Here is a 19971-nt window from a genome sequence, read left to right as displayed (position 1 = left end):
TATATGGCCCCCTTAAACTTTACAATCCAAGGTCATGCCCAGAAAAACTGTGGAATCTTCCATTTTTAGTGATTCTCCATTTATTATTATATTTTTATTAACTTTCTTTACATTTGGTAAAATAAATTCCACACACTTAGTTTTTTTTGCATTTAAAAGTAAATTATTGACAGTAAACCAGTGCGACACATGCGACATAGCACGGCTTACATCGTCAGAGTTGTCTCTACCTCTATCAGTTTTAAAAATTAGAGATGTATCATCTGCAAACAGTACAATGTCACAGGTTTCACTGACATGGTGTGGTAGATCATTTATATACACCAAAAATAGAAAGGGACCCAAGATTGAACCCTGTGGGACACCCATTGACGTAGCCGACCCCTGCGACTTAATTTCTTTTATGCAAACCCTTTGGGTTCTGTCACTGAGATAAGAGGCAACCAAATTTAGTGCAACGTTTTTGATACCATAATGGGCTAGTTTAAGAAGCAAGGTTTTATGATCAACACAATCGAATGCTTTGGATAGATCACAAAAAACACCAATGGCATTCTGCGAACGTTCCCAGGCATCGTACACATGTTTTAAAAGTTTAGCGCCTGCATCCGTGGTGCTACGACCTTTAGTAAAACCGTACTGCTCCGGATGTAGTAAGTTATTTACATTGAAGTGATTCAAAAGTTGATTTAATATATTTTTTTCAAAGACCTTACTAAGAGCTGGTAAGATTGAAATGGGTCTGTAATTGTTAATGTCGTTTTTATTGCCAGATTTAAATAGAGGTATAACTATGTTTCATTAAATTTGGAAAAGTACCTCTATCAACACATTCATTAAAAAGTATGGCTAAGTAAGGGGCAATACATAAATATTTAGGGACATACCCCATAAATCACCGGTTTTTTCTGTTTCAACAACTTAAAATTCTTTATTATATCATATGCAGATATATGTTTAAAATTAAATAAAACGTTGCACTCATTAACGTTGTTCCTCAATAAACTCTGAGCTGCAGTAGGTGAAGAATTAAGTGAATCAGTCAACAAAATAGGAACAACTCTGAAAAAAGTTTTCAAAGGTACTTGCAATCTCACTGTCAGCGGTAACTTTATTATCTTTAATAATTTATTCAAAGTTTACGTCGCGAGATTTAGCTTTCCCAGTTTCATTATTAACAATTTTCCAGGTTGTTTGTACTTTGTTATCCGATTTTATTATTTGATCCTTAAAGTATAGCGACTTAGCATGAAAGCAAACGTTCTTAAACGTTTTAGAGTACATTTTTACGTGTTGTAGGAAAGCTGGAGTATGGTTATATTGTTTTTCACTATAGAGCTCATACAAATTATCTCTACTTTTATATATGCCAATAGTTGCCCAATCGCTAAACTTTATTTTTTTATTGAAATCTATATGCTTGAAATTGAATATTTTGTTAAATTCATTTTCTATAATATTAAAGAGCGTACCATAAATGCTGTCAGGATGACCGTTCTTAAAGACAAGAGCAGGAATTTTAGATGATATTTCACCTTTGAATCGCGTCAATTTGCTCTTAGTTATCGGCCTACACTTGACGACATGTTCATCTTGGTTTATATTATTCAAAACAGTAATTTGTTGGCCACAATGATCTGATCTTAAGTTGGTTATTATCGATTTACCTAAGATATCACAGTTGAGAAAAATATTATCTAAACATGATGCTGAGGTTGCTGTGATTCTAGTAGGTTCACTAAAATAATAAATACCTATTTCCAGCTGCAGTCATTAATCCTTTGGAGCATTCAATCACGTAGACATTGTCAATCGCACATGTACGCGCGAAGAACTATTCCCGTTTTGCCTCATTTATAACATTCTTTATTCCCTATAACAAATGACTGCAAATATCGTTGACCCAAGTCAGAAAAAAGATGGGTGTCCATCTTAGGAAATCTGAAAGTTAATTTTGTATCCATCAGTCTCAGCTCATGTCACTACTAAAGAATAGTAATCGTTAAAGGAAGAATTGAAATGGCATCGTTGGTTGATTTATAAACTTAAGGTTTTTTATTTTGTCGTACAACTGAAGTCCTCATAAAAGTGGCAACTCTCTACATATTCAGAATTGTCAAGCCTTTATAAAGAGAGGTTTGTTGCTGTGCGCTGTGGAGTCCTGTTCTCTATCTCTAATTATATTCGTCAGATCTTCACGAAATTTGGGCAAAAGTAAACTGATAGTATGACCTATCCAGTACAAAAATATTTTTTTACACCCCTTCTTCCAAAAGAACTGAACTGAATTGCGGGATAAAAAGTATATACCTCGTAGTAAGATCTCAAATCGTGAGAAGTTTCATTTAAATTCATTAAGTAGTGTTCTGCGTTATGCGCGGCCCAGGTGCAGACAGACTCAGTATACAGGTTCAGTATAGGTTATAGAGTGCCCACCAATAAAAAAAAATATTCAATTTACAAAATTGGACTGGTTACAGTTTTGTTATAAGCATAGATAGATTATAAGTAGGTACCTACTAGATAGACAAGATAATGAATAGTCTGTGTCTACGAACATCTAGAACTGTATCTTAAGGCAAAAATTGTTTATTTTATGTCCGTTAAATTACAAAATCATAAAATTACGGAGCGCAGCGTAAGATACGTAGATAAAAAGTTATATCGGAAGTTCTGGTAGAATGCTGTGCGTAACACAGAAAAGGTGAATATAAAGTGTCTGCCTGCGTCTGTACTATAATTTCCAATCCCACACTGAGCTCGCAACTGTAATAACCATTATCACGATCAAAGTTTGGTTATTCCTCGTTATCTCGAGTGGCCTGCATCGAGCACCACTTCAAACTAATGAAAGTATGAATGATAAACTCTGGCTAGTCACTTGAATCCGGTATAAAAGTTCGGCTCGCTGTTCGGTGATCAGGTCGTGCCAACTTAGTCGTGGTGAGGTCTTCCTGCAACTTGCGAGCGGAAACAACGTGCATCGGGAAAATGAAGTTGCTGTGCGGAATAACGCTGCTCGCCCTCTACAACGCGGTGACGAGTACGCCGCGGATGGCAGGTGAAGCGGTTGCTACGTTTGAGATGTCTGCTGCCATCTAGACTATTATTATCAAAAGCAAAGATTTTTTGTTTGTTTGTATCCAATATGCTCCGAAACTACTGGACCGATTTTAATATTTTTTGCACCAATAGAATGCTTAGTTATCACGAAGTAATAAAGGCATAATTTTTTATTTCAACAAAAATTAGAGTCCCTCAAGAAAATTGCAATAATATAACCAAAAAGAGCAACATATTGTCTATGAAATTCATTATCCATATACACACCGGCATATTTAGCGGAACACACAAAAAAGGTCCATAATTAAAAAAGTATGGTTTTATTTTAAAATCTACTTACTACACTTCTTTTGTTATTAAAAGTTTCATTTGTTTTACTTAAAATGAGATCACATTAAGAACAGATTTTGCGAGTAAAGGCTATTTGTGAAAAATGGTACATTATGGACCTTTTCATGTAACAGGGAAAAGTGAAAATTAATATTAAAATAACAATTAATTAAATTAGAAAAATGGTGATTAATATCGCGTATTTCCTCCACGTACTCTAATTAAAGTTTCTACCCGTCTAGGCATAGTCTCCTGGGATAGTCTCCGCCATTCCTCAAGTACCGAAATTCGCAGTTCACCCACATTGGCAGGAGCTGGAATTCTGGACTTAACTTTTCTTTTCAGCAAGTCCCAAACGTGCTCTATTGGCCACTCCATAACAGTGATATTCATATCATTAAGAAAAGCTTGAGTTACCCGAGCGGTATGCGGCCCAGCATTATCCTGCATACAAACAAAATCGTCACCGATATATGGGGCAAACGGTACGACATTTTCTTCTAAAACTTCCCTGATATAGCGGTCTGCAGTCAGAATCCCTCTGTCAAGCACTACCAAGTCTGTGCGAGCTCCCAAACAAATGCCCGCCCAAACCATTATTGATCCACTACCGTATGCAACTGTAGTTTCAAAATTTGTCTGAATGTATCGTATCCTTTGCGTCAGTATATTCTTTGCCTGCCGTCAATTTGATTTAAGAGAATTCTGCACTCATCACTAAACAATACCTTACTCCATTGGTCCGCGTTCCAAAGTCGATGTTCCAGAGCAAAAGTTAACCTGTTTCTACGATGATTTACCTGGAAGCCTTGGCGGACACAAATGACCCAAACCTGCTTCTTCAAACCTTCTTCGTACCCTACGCTCACTTATGGTTACACCCCGCACTGCTTCTAACTCATGTCGGGTTTGGACGGCCGTCAAACGGGGGTACCTACGTACACGAAGCCGAATGAAACGATCATCCCTACTTGAAGTGCGTTTTTTTCTGCCTTTTCCTGCTCTTCTCACATAAGTACCGGTCTCCCTGAACCGTTGAATACTGCGATGGATCGTTGAAACTGGTCGACGAAGATCTCTGGATATCATTCGGTAGGTTTGACCATTTCTACGCATTTCGAATGCCCTGGCAAACTCCGTTGGGGCACAATTCAGTCCTCAACTCCAGAAAGATACGCGATTAAAAAAAACTAACAAAAAACAGTATTTCACTGAAATTTTAAATCCAACTCAGAAAGAAGAAATACTCGAAGTTCGCTCCAGATAAGGTGTATTTGAATAAAATTAAAACAATTACATAAAATGTGATTTTCAGTTGTTTTCTTAATTTGAAAATATTTCTTTTTAAATTAAATGACGTATAAACCAGCCAGCAACCTTATATGATACTGATATCAAACCTTTTTTTTGTGTTCCGCTAAATATGCCGGTGTGTGTAGTACATAAAAATATTGTACGACATGATTAAAGTACTTATTATATCTATAAAGATCCCCGGGAAAGCTGAAGGTTCCCGTGGGCTTTATATAAAACCGTAGTTAACGCAGACAAAGTGGCGGGCAACAGCTAGATTGAAATAAGCAGCAGGCGTTACTTTACGAAAGACCAATCGTACTTATACAATAATTCGAAACACACGATGTTTTTGCTATTAACTTTCTAAAGTAATTTACATAATATTTGTTTACAAGCAAAACTACTCCACATCATCGTTGCAGGAGTCGCGCGCTGCGCCAACGTGTGGGACGAGGGCTGCGTGTCGGGCCAGCTGCAGGGCGCCGGTGGGTACCCCGTACGTTTACTTATTCGATGGCGTGAAAGTTAAGTACTATTTATATGGTATCGAAGGGGCCATCTAGTTACAACACTGGGAAACCGCACTGTCGCTAGATGGCGCTCTTTCGATCCCATATAAATCGTAGTAACTTTCACGCAATAGACCAAGTAACTTTCTATGAAGAAGGTAACATTAAGTTTATCTTATTTTTGTCCACTTTAATACGAAATTAATATAATTTGGATATGGAAAAGTTAATTCAACGTGATGTGCGCAAGAGAGACTGGCTTTTTTCTACGGAACCCAAGACATTGTTGAAAGAATGAATGAATGAATATACTTTTATTGCACACCACAAAAAGTACATAAAAAAAAAGTTGTTTTGTACCCTGGAGATAATGTTGGAGTGGCGGGTGTTGCGAGCGGCGGCTGACAGGCGCTGTGCTTGCAGGGCGCGACGACGACTTCGTGAGCGGCGACTTCAGCCCCGGCAAGCGCTGCGCCGGCGCGGGGGGCTCGGCCTGCGCCGGCGGCGCGCGGGACTCCGCAGGTGAGTCGCCGACCTGGGCCCAGGGGAGCACGCCGCTGGCCCGGGCGGCTGGACTTTCCGCTCTAACTTCTCATCCAGCAAACATGTCCGCACACTGGCGCAAATCATAGGAGTTTTTTATTTACACTGGGAATCAAATTATGCTGATGAAACCATCATTTCAAGTTGGTTTATCATTATAAAGTTGGTTTTAAGATATATTATTTAATATCATCAAAAACTTCCATTACGTTTTTAATGAAACTTGAACGGTTCCCTAAGATGGAGCAGGCAAATGTTAAAGAACAAAAATAATGTTCTCAATCAGATGAGTAGGTAGGTAGTTTCGGACAATTCTTGGGCAAAGATGCATTGCATGTATGCAGTAGTAACATATTAAATCAATGCATGTACGTATGATACCACAATTTAGTACCAATAGTAATAGTAGTTGTAGAACGTTGCGGCCCAGGATCGTGGATTTTGATTATCTCCCGGATAACACCCCTTGGAAAGCCTACCCCTCCCCAAGCAGTTTAAAATCAAAAATTGTTAAAAAATTAATAAGTTTAAACACCTATTACATAAAAATGTGAAAAAACTAAATTAATAAAAAAAACCTCGGCCAAAGAGCAATGTCCAGCAGAGGACGTCCATGGTGAAGTGATGATGATGCTGATGGTGAGCAGTGTTCCCAGCGCGAGACAGCTGGGGCGACCTCTCCCTGCACGGCCGGCTGCGAGACCTGCTTGAGAAGCTCGCGCGCCCGTGACGCCTGCGCGACGCAGCCCGGCGGACACGCTACCTACAATATGACCTGGCATTAATATAAAAAATACAATATACCTATTACATGTAACTGAAGATTTTATTCTTCAATAGCCCGTGTTCTTCGTCCGCGCTCTACATATCCCGTGGGAACCGTTTGTTTTCTCGAGATTTTCAAATAGCTCGTGACAAAAATCAAGTTGATTGGTTGCTTAGCTAGGGCGTGAAGCAGGGACAAACAGACACACTTTTTAATTTGTAATAGTACTAAGGAGTGGTTACCTTTTCAAGAGATGTTTAGTAAGCCCAGATTCATGGAAGTGGCGCCGTCGCTCGTGGAGTGGACAGTCATTCCCAGCAGTCGACTGACGGGACTACTGGGTTTTTGGACGCAGTGTCTCGGAGAACACGCTTAGAAGTCACTCTGGGTTTACTTTCGTAGTTATATAATCTAGCCTTCGGTCTTCCACAACAAATGGGACTATTCAAAACAAAAAGATTTTTCCAACTCGAACCGAGATTAGCGCGTTCAACCAAACAATCTCTTCACTTTATCAAATCATTGATAAAAAAATATTTGAGCGGAGAACTCATACGCGTATCTAGTATACATACGCGTATGAGGGAGATGGGGCCATTTTTTTTACATTCTGAAATTCATTAGCTCAAAACTATGAGTATTTTAAATCTACCTTGATAATAATCTATTTGGGGTTTCCTGGATGCAAGCTATCTCGGTTCAAAATTTCATCAAAATCGGTTCTGCAGTTGAGTTGAACATAGTCACGGTATGGTAGTAAATATTGGACAGTATTAAAAGAAACACACATAAAAACACGCGCCTCGTGCTCAGGAGCAGCTCAATAAAACATACAATTTGTTAAAAACTTTATTAAACCTAAATAAATCTGTGCTCTCCGCACTAATCACTTATAAACAAGTTACAAAAATAATTTCTCCCATCCCATTTCCGATAACCGCAATTTTTAATTGCAACAGCAATAATTCAAAATTGTTTTCTTGCTATCACGTACACGATACAAACTATCAACTTAGACGTCGACACGCCAGGACACAGGTCGCGTCTCGCAGGACACTAATTTTTTCCTGTTGAGTCTTACATTAGATACGACAATGCATACCTCGCAAACGTTATTATAGTTATAGAGCATCGAAACACATGTTAAGTTCAGAAGTTCAATTTTAATAATAAATGCCGGTCACAAACGTCTGTCTATATTAAAATATTTACTCCATACACATCTTATATCTTTCAACGAGCAATTCTTGTATATATATAATTGGAATCTCGGAACCAGCTCCAACGATTTTCATGAAATTTAGTATACGGGGGTATTGACTCGTGCACAACAAAGATGAAGCTTCATCATCTTCATCTTCAACAGCCTATGACAGTCCAGTGCTGAACCAAAGTCCTGTTCCCAACGGGAGGCTTTGCCCACAAGCAGCACGCCGGGATGCAGCTGCCCGATCTCCGTTACATTCCCGTCAACTTGATTCGAATCCCCGAAAACGTCGAGTATGTACTGATTAATTTATATATTTTTCAATCGAAATGAAGTAGCTAGACCTAGTACGTTGCTAGGTGAGCAAGCTTTTAGGAGAACCTGTGCGTGTTTCGTATACAAAATTAAACCAAAAGAATAATCACATCGGTATCCATCAAACAAATCTGTACAGTTACACCGGATTATAGCAGATTAAGCTGAGATACAATGTTCATCGTATGTGACGTTTACTCTTACGTATTCTTTCCATGCTCGATAACCACGCACGCTAGCGAGGTGCGCCATACTGCAGAAATGTAAAGGTTTTTGAGGGTCCAAGTGTTTTATACCACTGCCCGTGTAGTATAAGATACTCTTAAGTAAGTAAAATTATGTACACGTTTAGTTTTATAGCACTACCCACCGAATAAATGGAAAATAAGAAAACGTGTCATATAAACATGTATAAAAATATATTTACAATTCCCGGCGCCCTTTGACGTCGGTGTTTCATTTCTAATAAACAACCAAGGGATTTCCCATTGGTCCTAGAACACCCGTCGCTGCCCGGCGTGACGTCCAAATATTTGTTCTACTTAACTATAACAATAATTTACAATAGATATGTATAATATATGTACATTAAACGAATCGTATCATCGTATACTATACTATTATGGACGACGTAGTAAAAGGCAAAGTTTTTAGGCTCACAATCATTCAACGGCAAGTATAATATAAACAGACTATTTGGAGCAGGCGCCAGACTGCCACTCCAGCTTCCAAAACTGGAAAGTGGCGTGAAAATAATTTCCTCAACACACCCAAGTGAGTATCCATCTAGCGTTTAGTGTATATAGCGCACGGGGAAAGAGGATTCGGTCTTTCTAGGCAAAGGCTCTCTGGGCTCTATACCTGAATTTTAAACAGAAAATGGGAGTCAAATTGAAGTGAACAAAATATCTTTATCACACGACTCGCTCGACATAGCCTAGTATTGAAAGGTCAAGTACGTCAATTCATCCTTTACGCTTAGGGGGTAAGAATTGTTGTACTGGAGTTATGATTAGAATAAGGAATATGCGCGATGGCGCACGGCGTGTCTAAATAGTCTTTACAATCTTATATTGCTATAACGTATGGTGACGCCCTGTCAGTCACCAGAGCCTGTGAAGCGCGAACCATAGAGTATGGATTGTAAAAAAAATACCTCCATAACTTAATTTTATTGTTTTGCGAGGTGTGAAAGTAGAGTATTCAACTCAGGGTTAAAGCTGTCTTCATTTTGAATTGTTCTTTAAATTCTAGATGCAACACCAGCGTAAGACATTGCTTTACCTCCTCGTTGAACAGTCCTCTATTACTGACTTTAGAAAATGATACCAACATAATATACTTCTACAAATTGTAACAGGTACCACTTTTAACATCTTGAATTTCAAGACATAGTAGATAGTTGCAAGAGGCATAGCTTTAATATCTGGGTCAATAGCAGTGGGAACAAACCATGTTTGAGCATGTTAAACTGCTTAACTGCTTTTAGCACAAGAAAGTAGTTGGTAGCAAACAAACTAAGTGCCATCCTTGCAGTACCAAGCTTTTAGTTTGTTGTCAAACTTTAACATTAAATATACTAATATACATATATCTCATTACATGTTTGTTTCATTAAGAATATTAAATTAATAATAACAATGTAGGGCACCTGATGAAATTACCTATTTAGTTGTACCTTTACTCAAGGTAGGTATTAAAGTTAAGTTTACTTTTGAAAACCCAGATTATATATTAATTGGTTAAGATATAACAAATATATATTTTGAGTGAATATCTTTAGAATAAAAATATCACAGTTTGTTTTTTATTACATCTCATTCATATCTACCCCCATTTTATAAATTACCATCTTTATAAATATTTTAATATGGCCCTGATTGTGTTATATATAATTAGTACAGTCTAAGTATTGTACATACTTACACTGTACTAATTATATTATTTTAATACATATTTAGGTATATGGTTTCCCATAGTTTGTCTACTGTCCCACACAAGGAACTCAAATCAAACTAAAATATACATAATAGAATATTGTAGAGATCCTGCCATCTTTTCTTTTAAATACTAATTAGGACTAAGGAAAACTTCAAAGAAATAATATTGCCAATAAAAAGCAGGCAATTGTTTAAGCCAAGCCAGGTCACTTGCATTATTTTAACCTTTCTATGATGTGCTTAACTGCAATTTACCATTATTTTATTGGTAAGGAGAGGTTGTGTATATTATGTAAAAAAGAAAATTATTTTGATTTCAGTTACTGTATCCATGCCACTGGTCGTGGTTGAACGGGGGCAACTCTAGGGGCATTTTGTTGTACACAGTGTTAGAGTGGTGAGCGGACAGGGCTGCCACTGGCTTGGGAGCATTGGCCTGCCGGAACTTAGTGGAGTATTTATAGAAGTCTGACATCTCAAATGGCTTAGTCTCCTCTCGGTATGGGATACACTTACCCTGCTCTATGACAGTCATATTCTGGGGCGACTCCAGCGAAACAGCACCGGGCGACAGCACGGGCGGGCTGTGCGCGGCACCAGGGCTCTGCAGGGCCGAGTGACGTCCCGAAGAGATCATTATTTCATATGTTTGAGAGTTACCTATGCTGGGTGTGCGCTTCAAGCTGGCACTCTTTCTCAGCGCAGGCCCCTCACTCCTGCTGGGAGAGTCCAGCGACGTCTCATACCAATGCTTCTCCTTTACCTTGCCATCCATTTGCGATAATGGAGAAAACTTGCTCATGCTCACCGAGTCATAGTTGCTCTGGGAGTAGCCAGACAAGTGGCTGAGAGGGCTGAGCGCTTCGTGAGGCGCGCGGCGCTCGTCCGCGAGCTCGTCCGTAGACACCTGTAGCTGCATGTGCAGCGGGAGTCGCGAGGCGCGCTCGCGCAGTGGCAGCGTGTTCGGCACGGGGATGCTCCTCTCCACGAGCCGGCGCTCCGGGGGCTGCTCCTGTATGTCGGGCTGCGACCGGTGCTGGTAGTGCGGCAGGATATTGTCCAGGTGCTGGCTGTACTCGCTGTGGGAGGTGAGGTGGTAAGTCTGAGTGCGCTGCAGTGTGTTCCTACGAACACCATCCGTTCTGCGCTTGGAGTGCACTTGCATCTGATGGTGGTGGTTCAACCCGCCCAGGTGCTGGCTTTGGGCCTTCAAGTGCGACGCGTACTGGTAAAGAAGGGGCGTGTGGCGCGCGGCACCGGACGGCGGCGCGGGCGGCGGTGCGGGGCCGTGCGCATAGTGCGCGGTGATGTCGGGGTGGCTGGAGCTGAAGTGTGTCTCGCGGAGGCGGGTAGCGCCGTAGGGCTCGGTGGGGGAGTTATAGTAGATCTTGTTAGAGTACTCGGTGAGCGCGTGGGGGCGGTGCGGGGACTCGCGCGCGCCCTCTGGCGGCAGCGGGGCCAGCGCGGGGTAGGTGTGCGAAGCGTGCATAGAGAAGGTGTCGGCGCTGCGCTCGTGCGGCGGCGACGGGAAGAAGTTTGAGCAGCTGGTGTCGGGGCGGCGCAGCACCCGGGTGCCCGCGGCGGCGGGCGTAGACAGGCGGTGGCCCGGGTGGCGGCGCGAGCCCGGCTCGGCGTCGGGCGCACGCAGGCGCCGGGCCGAGCCGTCGGCGCCGTCCCGCTCGTCGGCGCCGTCGCTGCGCACGCTGGGCAGGCGCGTGCGCGGCGCGTCGGGGCTCAGGGGCGCTTCGGGCGGCATGACTCCGGTCAGCTGCACTTCCTGCACGCACAGCTTGTACAGCTCCTCGTTCTTGGAAGAGAGCATCTGTTCCAGCTCTTTCTTCCTGGCTTGCAGCTTCAGGAGCTTGTCCTGCTTGTCGGAATGAAGATCGCTGCCCATGGTGCTCGTACCCATATTAGAAATGAAATGATTAGCACTCAAAACATAAGTCTCAACAAATAAATACGAACGAATAAGATATAAATAAGAAACAAAATAAAAAATAAAATAAACAAAGAAGCAATTATTCTTGACGACACTGACACATTCACAATAATGAATTAGACGCCATGTTTATTTTCTAGATCCTGTGGATGCGATCAGTGACATCGTGTAGTCTTCACACTTCACATCAAATAGTATCGGACAATTAATCAGACAGAGGTATCTGATGAAATAAAATTATTTAAGCGTTAAGCGGGTAAGCCCTTGTTAACTGAATCTTGGTTGTAACTATATAAATAATCTCTTTTGAATTTGTTAGTTTATTTAATTATTATATTGAACGTACAATTGTGCCATACTATACGTACAAAGAAAATATTAAACATTTTGTCATTTAAAGCAACTTAAACTTTTAACAATAAATTTATTACAAAATCATATCATGAAATAAATACCTACAAGCGAAAACTAACGAAAAATCAATAGTAAAAATCTGTTCTGATTGTGATTATAGATCTGTACCAATGTCCACCTGACAAGTGACAACTGACAAATTGACATTTGGTGACTTGACAATTTGTACTTTTGCGTAGACGTTGGCGGAAGAAATTACAATTTATATTTATCATTTCAAGGTTCGATCACGGCCGTTTCTAATGGTCATGTAACCCAGCGTTATTAAAAATAAAAATTTTAATCAATCTGTTAGCAAATTGAGTCGAACATGTCGAAAGTGTACAAGGCGGTGGTAGCTGTGGCCGACAGGTTCGTGCCGTCCAAACTGCGGCCGCTGTGGGAGCACGACGCGGGTAAGCACGGTGCCTCGTGCCATGGCACGCGCCGCAGGGCTCCACCGCCATGCTAATGCGACTATGTCACCTTTGCAGGTCCCAAAACCATCTTCTTCTGGGCCCCAGCTTTCAAATGGGTATGTCAGTGTACAATATTATGTTTATAGGGTCGGTTCGCGTCATGGTCACTCTCCACAGAGTTTGTGCATGCTAATTTTGTGGAATTTAAACTATCTGAGTTTCATATTTAAGAAATAATTTACCTTCAATCGGTGCATGTTTTGGAATGCCAGTAAAAAAAATTTTCGTTCTAATACTACTATTGTAAGGACACTAGTTATGGTAGAGTTACTACAAACAGACAGACTTGACTATTCCAAAGTAGTTGGCATACTTGAAATAAATACATTTTGAAATTTGTAAAGAGGTTGTTGTGTAAGGATTTGTGAGCTTATTCACTTGGCACACTTGTTTAATCCATATTTCTAAAAACATGCAAGAATAAAGAAACCATTTTATATTTGTTATTAATAATGCTGTTATTGTTAAAATTGCCTACTCAACCTGAGTAACATATTTAAAATGAATGATGTGCCACAGGACAGTTACAACATAGTATTCGAAGAGTGCAACTGCAGTGCACATACAACCTCAACTCCTAATATTATATAATATGCTTGTTTGGCCAAATTTGTTGTGCATCAGTTTTAACCTAATACCTAATCATGCCCCAGATAGCAACTATCTCATAGTAATAAGCTGCCACATATTAATAATACTAAAATGTAATTGCAAGTGCCCTTTGCGTTGACAGTGTGAACTTGTGGCCACTACTACTACTACTATGCATTGCAATTAAAATGGTTCATTTCTACTGTTTATTTAGTAGCTCAAATCAGATGATGCTGGCGGGGCTGTGGCTAGCTGAATGTGTAGGTGTATTTTGGAATCAGAATTTGTAACTTCCACTGGTAGAATTAAGCTGCAACTTGCACCAGTAATCACAAACACAGTTCATCTGAAATTGAATGCTCAGTATAGGTTCTATTCTAACTATTATCAAGGATAATCTGGTTGGTAGAGGCTGCCCCATGCATTCAGATATACTAAGAAACTTCTAAGTCAAATTTATGATATGAGTTTGTAGTTTGTTATAGAGGCATTAATGAAATATAATAATTTATAATTCATTCATGATCAATTTACAACCAGTTCGAGATTAAACTATAATATGTGTGATGTCAGGCCAGAACCTCATCTCCGAACACTGCAAGTGTTGTCTGCATTTTCGTTACACCATCACAGTGCATTAACTTCATCAAAGTGACTCATAATAACGGGCATAGGCCATATAGCATGGCACCTGGTGGTCGGCCGCGTGTTCATGTGCCCGCGCCCGCAGGGGCTGGTGCTGGCGGGGCTGGGCGACCTGCGCCGGCCGGTGGAGGCGCTGTCGCTGCCGCAGTGCGGCTCGCTGGCCGCCACGGGGCTGGTGTGGTCGCGCTACTCGCTCGTCATCATCCCCAAGAACTACAGCCTGTTCGCGGTCAACGTGTTCGTGGCCGTCACCAACCTGTACCAGATGGGGCGCGCTTACCGCCACCAGCGCGCGCTCAAGGCCAAGCCGCAGTAGAACGCCGCGCCCGTGCTGACCGCACGCTCGTCCGGTGCGTGCCTAATTAGTGGCCGGTAGAGTTAGTTGATACGTAATGTACTACAATGATTATAGCACTATTATAGCAATTCCCAGGTGATAAGCGAACCAGGCAGATTTTCAAATGATTGTTGTGCGATCATCTGATTTGACAAGATGTATCCATGCACTTCAATCTTGACGTCGATTGCTAGAAACTCTAATGACGTCGTACGTCGCACCAACCTATTATATTATACATTTCGTACTGAACATCCAATGACGCTGTACTATCGACAGCAAAGAGCTCGCTTAGGAAATGCGAATGCGGAGTTTATTGCGTTCGTCATGAGTGCGACATCAGCATGTTATGTATGTCAGCCAATGGAAGGACCGCGAAGTTCACTAGTTCGTTGTTAATCGCGCCGACCACTCCGACGAAAAGTGCGCTCGCTCCGATTTCGAGGCCTGATTGAAATACCTCAATAAAATGACACGATTTGTAGTTAATAGTCAGTAAATCATTGTCGGCGAATTAGGTGCCGTGTTTATTAATTGTTATTTATTTATTCTCTTATTAATAACTTAAAAAGTAGTAGAGATGCAAGCATCAATGGAAATCTGGTAGAAAATCGCGGTATAGTAGTGAACACTGTTAATCGTTCGTAACAAACGGAGTTTCGCTAAATATTTTTATTGTACTTAAAAAAATATATATATAAATAAATAATAGTTTAATGAAGGTGCGCGTTGAACTGTGATAAGAGGTTTGGTTATTGTTGAGTGAGGCGACTAAGTGCCGACGCATACGCGTATCGCGGGGCTGCCACATTGTAGATTTGTAGTAGGTACAATTTAAAGGAAGTTTAAAATTATTTTGGATAATTCTTTTAATCCAAAAGCAGCAGCATTGTCGCCTTGTTCATAAAATAGCAATTGAATAAAGCAATTTCTTCCTAGATCCTAGTTTGTCATTCACATACTGTATACATGTCACGAGCAGTGTGATGTTGAACCCATTCGGTGACGGGTCCCCGCCGCGTGTTGTCTGACTATTTATTAAACTGTTATAAAAACACATGTTGACTATTTTTGTATCGTGATTTTTCAATAGATAAATATATTTTTGTACTGGTTCAGTTTATTTTCTTCCTCTTCTCCACCACATCAGTTTCACCGGTTGCCGGCCATTCCATTACCCGCTTGTGTCTCATCCGCATCGGTGTGGGACACCCGGCATGGCGTGAGGGCTGAAGGTACGTCACACAATATATTCAGCGAGTGTATTTCTGAATGCTGGTATACTCGAGGGTTTTAATTTAAACCACCTAATGCTATCGTTGCAAGTCAGTTTGATAACAATTACTTTTGTGCTTATAATATTTAGATAAGTAAGTAAACGCTTTTTTAATATGCAGTTGCAATGCATTTGGTTGCTTCAAAATGAATTTTTAGGGCTGATCGCACATCTATCAACTAATGAACCTCTACACATAACGCGACGGGTAAAATTAGTGACTTTGCATTAGGAAGATGTTACGGAAATTTAAATCAAAAAGACGTCACAAAAGGGACAAGATAAGCGCGAATCAAAAGTTATTTAAAAGAAAATTGTAGGTCTCTTATTTTGGCAACACAACTGGGATCGACCTCTTGCTGCTGTATCCAGAGCAACCATTACGCCGAAAATATCACTTTGATAGCTTCTATATATTTGGGAAGCCTGAAGCTCTATGAGATATCTCATAGTCTTATTTTCTTTAAATTGACTCCAGCTATTGAACGCAACGAAACCAACATGAATGAAACAAGTTGGTTTCGTTGCGTAACCGCTACTTTGAAAAAAAAAAAACGGATGTGTGGGTGAGTCCAATTGTTCGAACTCCTTAATAAAAGTCTGGGGCCAACTCGTCGTAATGAATCGATAGTTTGTTGTGAAGATATTTTCGTACCTGAATCGTGTATTTCACGGACTGTAACACGTGTGCATGCAGGGGGCACGTAAACGAGCGCGTCTATAAACATTAAAATTTGGGATCACGCTATTGAATTCTATAAGGTAACATTTTGATGGGTGTGTGATCATAAGCACAAGAATCCAAAGAGGCAAGGTTCATTTTCTTTAGTGGCCGGCACTGCAACGCAGTATTTAGTTCTCTGTAGCAGGCACTCGCTTGCTGTAAGTCACTGCTCACCCCCGCCTGGCGGCGCGTTGCAGGCGCTGGTGCTGGCCTCGCTGGACGAGTACCGGCGCCCGCTGGGCAAGGTGTCCACCACGCAGTCGGCCACGCTGGCCGCCACGGGCCTGATCTGGACGCGCTACTGCCTCGTCATCCGGCCCATCAACTACTCGCTGTCGGTGTGCAACTTCTCGCTCGGCCTGGCCAACGCCGTGCAGTGCTTCCGCGCGTACCGCTTCCAGCGAGCCGCGCGGCTGGGCGCCGTGTGACGGCGACCGACCGCGGCAACACCTGCTTATGACATTGAAATCGTAACCAACTATGCGGGAGTACAGGATTTCAAACCATTTTTTGCCTGCTTATAAATAAAAACCTTTTCTTTATTGACATCCAAAAAAATTAAAAAAGGTTGCTGCTCTGCGATTGAAATTCTTCTCAAATTCAATTTCAAAGGAAAATAAATATGCACTACATTAGGGGTATTTGTTGCCGGCAAGAAATAACCCACATTTCTCTGTTCAGACAAGCACTGTCCAATCCCACTGGCTTGTTCTGCGCGACGATTTCAATGTCATTCTGAGTACAGAGCACGCTACGAATCTGCTGGCGGGTTTTTGTTCGCCTGCATAACGCATTCTATCAACGAGTTCATTACTAATTGTAGTACCTAGCTGATTGTATTTTGAAGTACGGATCCTCTGTTGTGAAGTTTTCGTATCATATTTCAAATAAATAAAAAAGCGCGTCCATTTTAGAAATTTCGCATTTTAGAAAATTTATAAGAATTTTAGGTGCCTATCGTAGGGAATACTATGCATACATATCTTCCGCATTTTTTTTAAAATTATGTTTACGTCAATGTGTATTAAACGTGTGTGAAGGTACAGATAGGAATTATCTCGCTGTGTGCGGACAGCATTACAAAACTCAAATTAACACTCGAATCATCATGAAACTACCTGTCTTTTGGCTTTTAAACTTGTTCTGATGTTGTTTAATACTTGCTGAATAAGCTGCACTAATAAAGCCAGACTCATACCTTTATCAAACTATAGTATTCGTAAGACAAATGACAAGCACCCGAGAGCCGGTTTGCTTCACAGTCACAAACCTCAATCTTATTGCAAATATCTACGCGGCGGCTGGGTGTCGGTTGACTTGTTTCCAACAATAGTTTTATTATGTTCATGTCACAAAACGGTGTATCCGTTATAATGGTTTCACAGCCATTGTTTTATGCACTGGGTTCATGTCATGAATGACTATTCTGGAAATTATGCTGTTCAATTCTGTACAGTCTTCTTACATCAAATATTCTATATTAATATAATGGGGAAACCTACTCATAAAGTAGAAACTCTAAGTATACCTGCGCAGTACTTACCTACCTATTGAATATTATAGCCTACTAATACCGTGATAGTACAAATTATAAATACGGTCAGATCCCCAGACAGGTCCTGACTCCTCAGGACTCAGGGCTCCTCAGGATGCCCCAGTTTGGGAACGAAACGTGCGTAGAGGGTACATTGCCGATGATCTGTTTGGTGTGGAGTATAAGGATTGAAGAAATTATAAACAACACCATAAAGATTCTCTTGCTTTTCGCAAATTAAGCTTAATTTTTCATAAAATAATAATGCAGTAAGTATTGAAACAGCTAATAAAATAAGGTACCCACTTGTAGAGTAGTGTTTCTGCATCACTAAAGTTCTAGCTCTACAACCCTGTGTGGGCAATGGCTTGGTCAAGCAAATTTTTTTCGTCGGTGTCTACGTCCAATTTGCCCCCCATAAATCTCTGGGGATCTGGGGTCAGAGTGTTTCTGTACTGAATTTAGTAATACCTACCATTACTATCTTTAATTGTGACACGAGTTGTTTTTCCGTTTAATCTGTTTTTTGTCAACGAATAGTTTGGTCAATTGGACACGAACTGGAATGCCGCTGTGAAACGAGAAAGTAACCGTTTTAGTAATTTAGGTCATGCAAGGTGTCAATTTTCTTTCGCACACACCTAGAAACAAAATTGACAGGTCTTCTAAAATTCCTTTGAGGAATGCTCCTTTATCGTGTACTTAGGCGAAATATTTGTGCTCTGTGTGCGAAGCCATTATCCTGAGAAAAGAAGTAGGGTTAATATAAATAATTATTTTTAATTGTTACACATGTGCCACAATAATATTATAATTTACCTATGTTACGTTATATTATGTTTTCAATATGAATTGTATTGTTAAATAAATAAAGTTGATTGTATAATATTGGTTTCTATTTAAGTGTTGTTGTAGCTAAGGGGCTTATCACGGGTCGCCGCAGGTCGGCCGGCGGTCACGTCGGCACAGGCCACGACTCTACGACTAGGTACCTACTTACCTACTACGATTAGTATTACAGCGATATAATTTTATTATGACATAAAACATATATTTACTAAGCGTATACAAGTAAGTACATATTCATATCTATAAAATGGGATACCTACTGCGTCTTACTATCTGTCATTTCGAAATAACCAACGTTATAGCTATTAAAGATACTTATAGAAAGTATCATACATTTTAAGTCGTTAGAAATAAATAAGACCTTAAGCACGAATACCTCAAAGTCTCTTATTTATCGATCTGTTAAAGAGAAAACTTGGGCTGGTCTTCAAATGACAGAGGTATACCGAATACCGATAGTGGTCCCCTATCGTGGTCCTACCAGTAGATAAAGTGAACTCGGGGGGATCGGCACGTGCCTTTAATCTGCATGGCGGAAAAGATAATTCGTATTCATAGAGAAATCCTGTATTTCTTTTTGCCTTAACATTAGATATAGCAGGTGGTGACCAAATACCTCTAAACACATAACACTACCCGCCAAATAAAATCCTTTTTTTTTTTTTTTTTTTTTTTTTTTTCGGATTGTGTGTAGCTGATTAACCCTAATGATTTTAACAGCGTAACGCGGGCTTGTTGGCGAGCCTCGGAATGGGGCTCTGCCAGGAAGAGTTTGAACCCTAGGGCTCGAAGAAGCGAAGGGATCGTCGGCCTGAGGGCGCCTCATGTGAGGCCGAACCTCGGCTCAGGCGACGATTGGAGTGAAAGGGTTACGGACGGTGATTAATCCGCACGCTTCCGAGAACGTGGTGCGAGCCCACGTCCGGTTGACGTTAGAAGTCGGGGACCTCGTCTTCGCCGGCGAAGACGCTGTGCATAGGTTGATTGTGTGTTCTGATAGGGAGCATTGTCAGTAGTAATCTGATCGTCAGGGTCGTGAAGGATATGTTTAGGCCTCCTCTTGTTGAGAGTGGCGCTAAGGTTGGGTGAGTAAAAAGAAGCCGCAACTATGAGAGGGTTGGGATGTCGGATAGACTTCTCAAAGTAGATTTTCGAGAGTTTTTTAAAGTATTGAGCAATAGTGGGGAGTTTGAGATCTCTATGGAGATCGACGTTGCGTACGAACCAGGGGC

At 40.9% G+C, this 19971-nt stretch overlaps 3 protein-coding genes across 6 annotated transcripts; 2 read left to right on the top strand and 1 right to left on the bottom strand.

The window, feature by feature from the left end:
• Positions 1-2875: 2875 nt before the first annotated feature.
• LOC120633811 lies at positions 2876-6527 on the top strand. 3 transcript variants are annotated; one of them, XM_039904169.1, is made up of 4 exons: positions 2876-3061; positions 5112-5174; positions 5622-5720; positions 6398-6527. In XM_039904169.1, the coding sequence occupies exons 1-4, from the start codon at positions 2992-2994 to the stop codon at positions 6469-6471; spliced, it is 306 nt and encodes a 101-aa protein (XP_039760103.1). In that variant the 5' UTR covers positions 2876-2991; the 3' UTR covers positions 6472-6527. The 3 variants fall into 3 exon arrangements, with proteins under 3 accessions (XP_039760103.1, XP_039760102.1, XP_039760101.1); XM_039904168.1 differs by having other exon boundaries at positions 6389-6527; XM_039904167.1 differs by having other exon boundaries at positions 6331-6527.
• Positions 6528-9865: 3338 nt separating this feature from the next.
• LOC120633896 (FERM domain-containing protein 4A) lies at positions 9866-12049 on the bottom strand. Its single transcript, XM_039904288.1, has one exon. The coding sequence runs from the start codon at positions 11879-11881 to the stop codon at positions 10286-10288; it is 1596 nt and encodes a 531-aa protein (XP_039760222.1). The 5' UTR covers positions 11882-12049; the 3' UTR covers positions 9866-10285.
• Positions 12050-12467: 418 nt separating this feature from the next.
• Positions 12468-18722, top strand: LOC120633623 (mitochondrial pyruvate carrier 2-like). Of its 2 annotated transcripts, none has more exons than XM_039903879.1 (3): positions 12468-12720; positions 12799-12839; positions 16554-18722. In XM_039903879.1, exons 1-3 carry the CDS (start codon positions 12636-12638, stop codon positions 16782-16784), a joined length of 357 nt encoding a protein of 118 aa, XP_039759813.1. In that variant the 5' UTR covers positions 12468-12635; the 3' UTR covers positions 16785-18722. The 2 variants fall into 2 exon arrangements, with proteins under 2 accessions (XP_039759813.1, XP_039759812.1); XM_039903878.1 differs by lacking the exon at positions 16554-18722 and adding an exon at positions 14105-15474 and having other exon boundaries at positions 12477-12720.
• The last annotated feature ends 1249 nt before the right edge of the window (positions 18723-19971 follow it).

The sequence above is a fragment of the Pararge aegeria genome, chromosome 22 (genome assembly GCF_905163445.1).
Source record: "Pararge aegeria chromosome 22, ilParAegt1.1, whole genome shotgun sequence".
Lineage (NCBI taxonomy): Eukaryota > Metazoa > Arthropoda > Insecta > Lepidoptera > Nymphalidae > Pararge > Pararge aegeria.
The sequence above is the reverse complement of the archived record's forward strand: the minus strand, read 5'-3'. Positions and strand labels throughout refer to the sequence as shown.

Coding starts and splice junctions, on each gene's coding strand:
- LOC120633811 (XM_039904167.1), top strand. CDS start 2,992: ATGAAGTTGCTGTGCGGAATAACGCTGCTCGCCCTCTACAACGCGGTG. Junction 5,175..5,621: donor GGGCCAGCTGCAGGGCGCCG/GTGGGTACCCCG, acceptor CTGTGCTTGCAG/GGCGCGACGACGACTTCGTG. Junction 5,721..6,330: donor CGGCGCGCGGGACTCCGCAG/GTGAGTCGCCGA, acceptor CCTCGGCCAAAG/AGCAATGTCCAGCAGAGGAC.
- LOC120633896 (XM_039904288.1), bottom strand. CDS start 11,881: ATGGGTACGAGCACCATGGGCAGCGATCTTCATTCCGACAAGCAGGAC.
- LOC120633623 (XM_039903879.1), top strand. CDS start 12,636: ATGTCGAAAGTGTACAAGGCGGTGGTAGCTGTGGCCGACAGGTTCGTG. Junction 12,721..12,798: donor GCTGTGGGAGCACGACGCGG/GTAAGCACGGTG, acceptor TCACCTTTGCAG/GTCCCAAAACCATCTTCTTC. Junction 12,840..16,553: donor GGGCCCCAGCTTTCAAATGG/GTATGTCAGTGT, acceptor GGCGCGTTGCAG/GCGCTGGTGCTGGCCTCGCT.